The sequence below is a fragment of the Sander lucioperca genome, chromosome 16, assembly GCF_008315115.2.
Source record: "Sander lucioperca isolate FBNREF2018 chromosome 16, SLUC_FBN_1.2, whole genome shotgun sequence".
Classification (NCBI taxonomy): Eukaryota; Metazoa; Chordata; class Actinopteri; order Perciformes; family Percidae; genus Sander; species Sander lucioperca.
In genome coordinates this window covers 24990404-24997903 of record NC_050188.1, presented here as the reverse complement: position 1 = coordinate 24997903, position 7500 = coordinate 24990404, and the positions used below count along the sequence as shown (strand labels likewise).

The 7500-nt window shown below is 43.9% G+C and overlaps 1 protein-coding gene across 1 annotated transcript in view; it reads left to right on the top strand.

Annotated features, from left to right (window-relative positions):
* Positions 1 to 7500, top strand: part of LOC116037839 (lymphocyte antigen 6 complex locus protein G6d-like) — a 10092-nt gene that overhangs the window by 2343 nt on the left and 249 nt on the right. Inside the window, exons 3-5 of the mRNA XM_031281880.2 lie at positions 6031 to 6177; positions 7230 to 7340; positions 7474 to 7500. The exon at positions 7474 to 7500 is cut by the window's right edge and continues 249 nt beyond it. Of these exons, the coding sequence (XP_031137740.1) occupies positions 6031 to 6177; positions 7230 to 7340; positions 7474 to 7500 (285 nt within the window). The remainder of the gene's footprint in view (positions 1 to 6030; positions 6178 to 7229; positions 7341 to 7473) is intronic.

The following is a 7500-nucleotide window of genomic DNA, read 5'->3' as shown; positions in this document are numbered from 1 at the left end:
GTTGATGTTGATTAGTCTATCTCCCATGTCAAAGATGATGTTGACAATTGATGACTTGGCATAATACAGGAAGATGAAGAAAATGTCAGAGTCTTTTGCTCTGACTCAAACTGTTCTGATGTGAGGCTTTTTAGTTTGGATATACTGCATGTAAATGATCACCCTCACATCTGTTTCTTCATGTTTTGAACAGCTCTCTGGTAGAAGTTATTTTGACATAACTCCAGCATTGCATTCTATCTTGAAAGCAGTGATGGACTGGGATCAAAAAACGGCCCTGGCATTTGCAACACACCGGCCCTATTTTTGTCAACAACCTAGCTTGGAAATATGTAACTGCCTTCCGAGTTAATCTTTCCACGCACCTTGCGGCTGCATGCATAAAATAACTTTATCAGCTGTGGCCCATAGAGGTCCATAGGGGTGCGGCCCTTCTGGCATTTGCCCAAATTCCACATGGCCAGTCCGTCACTGCTTGAAAGCTTGACCAGTCTCTATGAAAATGACAGGTCTTCGGATGTCTTCCATCATATCATGAGAGCTCCAGTGATCCAGAAGTAAATGAATGTGTGCCTTCTTGTTTTCATCATTTGTGAGGAAACTATTCCAATCAGCAGGTCGATGAACATTCAGCCCATTAACTATAAAACGTTCACCACAACCTCTGCGATCTCTCTCAGCTGATTTTGGTGAATAAAGACGGTCAATGTAAGTGTCTGTGCTGAATACTGTTTCAGCTGCAGCAGGTAGACTTTTGAAGGTGCGCTCTGATATAGTCTTCATTGTCCGTGGTGCATCGCGCAAGTAGAATGAGGAGTTTCCATCTTGAATGAGAGCACATTGGCTTGGAGAAGGAAGTTGTGCATTCTCAGCATCTTTGATCATGCGATTAATTCCTTTTGCTTTGTTGTTTTTTGCAAAAAAGCCGTTGATTGTTGAGATGGAGTATGGCGTCAGAGTCAAGGGATAGGTCATTAGGTCAGAGATGCTAATTTGTGACTTAAGTTCTTGTGATTTGATGAAGAAATGAAAGATAAACCCACTTGAGGCCTTGTACTGGATCACTTTCTGGTTTGATGCCACAAGCTTCCTTTTAGGTGTGGTAGACGACATTGTCTTGAATCTGTTCCTCTTGATGGGTTCAAAGAAAAGGACCTTTTTTGTTTGAAGTCGATCACGGATGAACTTCTCTTTTTGAGTTTTGCCATTTTTCAGGGCATTCGGCACATCATAGCGCACCTCTTCTGGCATAGCTGCTCCTGAACTCAAACTTGTCAAGGGCTGAGAAGTCTCAAGCTGAAATGGGTTGATAAAACTCTGAAAAGCTTGTACTGTTTGCTGCACTTGCTCCTCAGACCGAGTGATTTCACGTGGTCTGAAATCTCTTTGTTGCTTCTCTGTATGTTCGCCTCGGCCACTTGTCATTTCCCACATGGCTTCTACAAACTCTCCTTTGGCACGGGCAGTCAGGATATGACGTTACTCCACAGATCCCAGCAGAATATGTCCCAGACCCTGAGTTTGACTTGAGTCAATCTAGAAGTAGAGTGGGTGCCCTACATGTAGAAACATATAGCACACCAATCTCCCAATAGAATCAATATCTTTCTATAACCAGAAAAATAGATCAACTTACCTCCAAATTGTCTTTGCTGAATAACTTCAGGATGTGACATGAAGGGTTAGGGTGTTGGTTGGTTAGTGCAGTGATGTAGTCTACATGATACGCAGGTATACGCAGTATACCCAGTATACCCACTAAGAAATCTCCAGGATTTCCATATACCCACTTAAAAATGTGCAATGATACGCAACAACATATATTTTTGTGACAGAACTTTCACTTCAGATATTTGTCTTCACAAATACGGGGTTGAGTAATGTGACAGCAAACTAAACTAACACTACAGAACATGCACAGAGACTTTTCTCATCTTTCATCGACCCGCTCCTCGCTGAGCGCAGTGTGTAGTGTGTGCGTAATGACTGGGCCCCAATGCTCCGCCTACACTAACACCAGTATCCTCCCTTCACCACATTTAAGACAAATATAAGTAGCCTATTTTATTTTGTCCTCGTTGCTTTGGGGTCAACTTTAGTGATCCAGGTTCAGGTCCCTGATGTGAAAGCCCTCTTACTACTTTATATTCCATTATATTTTTGATATTTTTGAATATCATCTGTGTTTTCCTTCTCATAGGATAAATAAAGGTATTCCCACCATAAATTGGTGCATAAAAGTGTATCAGAATGCAGGATATCAGTCTTTGGTGGAGGACACCCAGACCCCACACTTTGATATGTCCCTGCCTCCAAAAAGGCCCATTCTGACAACTTCAACTCTTATTTAAGATATTGTTCATATGCAAAAAATATGCTTAATCCCATATGGAATGGTAATGCTTGAAAGTTTGGTTTTCTCCGATTTGAGGTACAGTGGAGAACCTTGGTTATACCAGTTGTAATCCTCTAGATAGACAGGTCATCTTGGACTTAAATTGAAGGTTATAAACTTGGGAAGTTTTTCATGTACATTTGAGGCAGTGATATCTATAATAAAATGCTTGAAAATGATCACTTTTGATGACAATTTGTCAGGCGGACAGACGTTTTTTCTGTCTTTTGGGGTATTTTGAGGGTGATACTTGACAGCAAAAAGGCAGCAATCCCCAGAATCTTTTTCTGCTAGTTTCCCCTATGTGTCAGGATACACCACGCAAAATGCTAGGGTTATATGACCATTTATGTAGCTGCAGTACCTTAATATTCATTCATTAATATTACATCATTCCCCCAAAAGCTTTTCCCAAAAAGGGTGTTTTTTGGTTCCTGAGACCAAACGGGGCCGAGTTGGGGGTGGTCGTTATGAACTTGTGATGGCCCAAAGTATAAGATAATAGGAAATGATAGTGAAATAAAGGTAGCAAAAAACATCCTGAAGAGTGGACCTGGCTCCCAGCCTACTACTGCTGTCTCTCTACATACTACTCTCTACTGCTGTCTCTCTACATATTACTCTCTACTGTTGTCTCTCTACATACTACTCTCTACTGTTGTCTCTCTACATACTACTCTCTACTGTTGTCTCTCTACATACTACTCTCTACTGCTGTCTCTCTACATACTACTCTCTACTGTTGTCTCTACATACTACTCTCTACTGTTGTCTCTCTACATACTACTCTCTACTGTTGCATTTATTTTCGGGGTTTGTGTGCTTTTTGCATTGTTTCTATATTTGCAGCAGCGGGTTTGCTGAATGCTGCGCATGTGTTTTCAAATTAATTGTAAGTTTGTTACGCTGGGGAACAGAACAGACTCAAATGCAGATGCTCAAAGTAAACAGGTTTATTGAGGATGGGGAAAAAGGGGAGTGGGGAGGTAGACGCCAGGGACAGGTGGAAGGCAGTTAGGACGGTGAGGGAACCGGGAGCAAGGGTAGGATGGCGAGAGCAGGTAGGATGGCGAGGGCAGGTAGGATGACGAGGGAACTGGAAGCTAGGATGGCAAAGGCAGTCGGGGGCGAGAGTACTCAGGGGAGCCGTAGCCGGGGAGCCGAGGGAGAGACACTGGGGCTAGAGAGCAGGGGAAGCGAGGACAGGCTGGAGGGGACGGAGACGGAGGCAGGTTGGAGCGTGGTGACGAGGGAGGGGGTCCGTGAGGTGAAGCCAGCTGACTGGAGGTGACAGGCGGGGATGAAGATGATGGCTGAAGGAGAGAAACACAAAAGGTGAGTGAGCGGTAGACAAAGACAGGGAAATAGTTCAGGTTAGTAGGTTTTCAGAGAATCTTTAGTTTAGGGTTTCACCAGGGTGACTGTAGCAACGATCAAGCGGAGATGGTCTGTTGAGCCGGGGTAGAAATACTGGTCTTGATTGCAGATGGAAGGCAGGTGTGCGCAGCGGGAGAAGGTGATGATGGGATGGTAACCAGAGGCCTGTACTACGAAGCAAGATTTGGCGTTAACGAGGTAACTTCAGGTTCAACCCAGGGTTTTCTGTATCACAAAGGTGGATCACTTGTTACCAGGTTCAATCGGCGTGGTAACTTATGCTGAACACCTAACCTGGTCGGGAGCAGGTTATGTTGGAGATTAGAGATCAACCGGTGTAAAAGCACCGCCTACCGACCAATCAATACTCGATTGATAACAGCGTCACCTTTCTTAGAAGATCAGGCGGAGCTCGGTGCACAGAGAGAGAGAGAGAAAGAGAGAGAGAGAGAGAGAGGGAGAGAGAGAGAGAGAGAGAGAGAGAGAGAGAGAGAGAGAGAGGGGCGCACATAAAAGTTAAAACATTTAGAGACCAACAACCCCGTTAACATTCCCTGATGGGTATATTTATGAAATACGTAGATTGTAATGGGAGGGAATTACATATCGGCTCGGCTTCTTGAGCCGTGTGTTGCCAATGCGCACATCAGTTTGAATTATGTTTTTATATATTTTATTTGCTCTCACGATGGCTTCCCACTGCCAGGGTTGCAACTGAAATAATAGGCTAAAGCAACGGCAGGTTATGGAAAGTGCACAAGTGTAAATTAGGTCAGATCTTGTGCCTGACTGATGGGGAAGTGATATTGATAAGCGTTGTGATTTACGCATCTACAGTGTCGGCTATTTTTTTGCCAGCTTTCCTCCTGTTTTAGGAAGCAGCGACTGTATTGCGTTTTGCCTGTAAAACCGTGTCTGTGTTCTTCATATTTATGTAGAATTATATTTTCCTCTTCTTATGTAAAATATGCGGCTCTGGTAGATGTTTGCGATTGGTCGTGCTGTGCAAACACCGCCTCTTCTATGTGAACGCGCGCGTTGCTGGATTGGGAATCCCTGGGTTGAACTAGTTGTTAACCACCGTCGTGACACAGGTTATGCAGGACTGCGGTTGTTAGGTTAAGCCTGGTTCACACGGCAGGATAATTAGGCCGATTTTAGCCCGATTCACCCCTTCCGACAATCTTAAGGATGCTCCGATTATGGTAAAATAATCTGATCAGATATTCCTGCCGTGTGTGGTGTGTTAAGACTGCTCTCGTCTGCTCGGAAGGACGTCGGGACCGCTCCCATCTCAAATCGGGGATATCCAACATGTTGGATTGTTTTGGCCCGATTCCTCCTCGTGTGTGGTGTCCCCCCGGGGACAAACGAGCACGCAGCCTGTGGACTGTGGCGTGTAGCCAATCAGAAAGCGAGGTGACGAGGCGGCGAGGAAAGCACCGGGAAACAACATCAAAACAGCCGGCGGCACGGCGCACCAGAAAGTCCGGTGGACGTCGGAGATAAGTAGAGCAAGTATAGTCCGTGCTGGCGTTGTCTCCACTTCTTTGACCGTCGCCTTTTCTTTTGATAACGTTTTTTTTCGGTTAAAAACAAACTACAAACTACAAACTATCACCACTGCATCCTCTTCGTCCGCCATGATTGTTTACTCTGAAGTCACGTTTGATCTCGAGGGATTTTGCGAGATTTCCCGTCTGACCTGGGAATGCTCGGGACTCAGATCGGTTCGTGTGTGATGTGTTGCACCACACGCTGTACGACCAAAACTGTTAGACCGTGATTTTTTATCGCCGTGTGTGGAGTCTCTCAGGATTGGAAAATCGGCTGACAATTTTAAAATCGTCCCGTGTGAACCAGGCTTTAGTGAAGCCGGGGAACTGAAATCAATCCAGAGCATGTTGATCTTGATTCGTAGTACAGGCCTCTGGTGCGCTCGATCAGCTGGCAGCAGCAGTGGGAGGGGGAGGGCAGAGTAGGCACAGAGAGAGGCAGGCCAACAGAAAAACACAGAGGAGGCAAAACCAACCGAGAAACAAAATAGAGAATAGTAAACACAACAGAAAACTCACAGCCAGCCGACCTCAACCATCACAAAGTTGTTTTCTTAATTTGCAGTGCGTTTGCCCCTGTCGGCCACCGTACTTACACGCAAAATGGTGCTTGTAAATTTATTGCAGTCAGGTTTTTATTACATAATGTGTTACATTTTGAGGTTTTATTACATAATGCGTTGTTACACTTTCTTGTTGCAGGTGGTTCAAAAGATGATGATGAAAACACAAAAGAATGTGCAATGGCCGAAGAATGTGGAGAGTACTCGATCAACTATGGATTCTACCAAATCATAATTAACAACAAGTGTTGCACCTCTGAGCTCTGCAACACCCAGCCGGCCCCAGGTTAGATTACTTGCTTATATTATCTGTTGGTATTTAGACGTTTGCACTGAAAGCGGTGTAGCTGCATGAGTACCAGCTGTTAAAAATGTGAAAACTACTCTCCCTAAAAGTTAAACCCTGGACCCTATGTTTTTGATGTTTTTTATGTCGAAGTGACTGATGGGAACAACAATCTTTGAAATGTGTCCAGTATTGAGCGCTGTAGCCGGTGGCAGTGAACCGGGCTGCAATGTAACCCTTTAGGACAAATGTTCAGCTTCAGTTAGCGTCCACTAAAAGTTCTGTTTTTGCCGCTGAAAGGCTCAGATTATTATTCATTATATATATTAAGTGTGACAACATTATGGAAAGGATCCCTACAGAGATAGACCTTTAAAACCTCTTTAAGACCTTTCTGTTCAACCAGAAACAGCTCTGAAGTCGCTAGCGCTAAACCCACCAGACTCCATTTAAAAAAACAATACTTTTAGCGTGTATAGAGCCAACATATTTTCACATGTAAGTCAGTAAACTATGTGTTTATTTAAACCAAATTAGAGTAGTGATGGTTGGAAAAGTGGAAAGACGACTCAAAACGGCTTTTCATAGTTTTATTTTGTTTCTGTTGACAGTGAATTAAGTGTGTTTTACAATTCTAAAATGACTGTTTCTTTACATGGAGTCTGGTGGGTTTAGCGAACACAATTTTGTGGATGCTTTTATGTTTAAAAAAAGGATCTTACTCTATAACAGAAAGGTGAACCTCCTTAGAAATCCTTTCCATAATGTTATCAGACACTTAGAATAATAATCTGAGCCTATCAGCGGCAAAACGAGCACTTTTGTGAAGGTAAATACGAGCTGCACAATTGCCCGATTAACTTACATCGTAGCTTGTTTCTCCGCTGCCGACTGCAGCGATCAGGCTTAAAACTGGACCAATGTCAAAGATTGTTGTTTCCATCAGTCACTTTTTTAAAAAAGGCACTGAGGAAGATAAATTATATTCAAGTCCCCCCTCAATCCCCCCCTACACCCCCAAACAATATGAACAATGTTATGTTATGTTCCAGAACCCAGCAAATCCACACCAAACGGTAAACAGTGCTACTACTGTGATGAACGAACGTGCACCAACACCGTAAACTGTGATGGTATTGAGGACTACTGCTTCTCAGTAACAGGTAACGGACACACACACACACACACACAGACAGACACACACACACACACACACACACACGCACACACACATTCCCCGTTGTATAGTTAGATGTATTAAAACATCTCCCACTACCATTATTTCCTTTCTCCCAGACCCTAACCCCCAAGCAGGACAAAGCG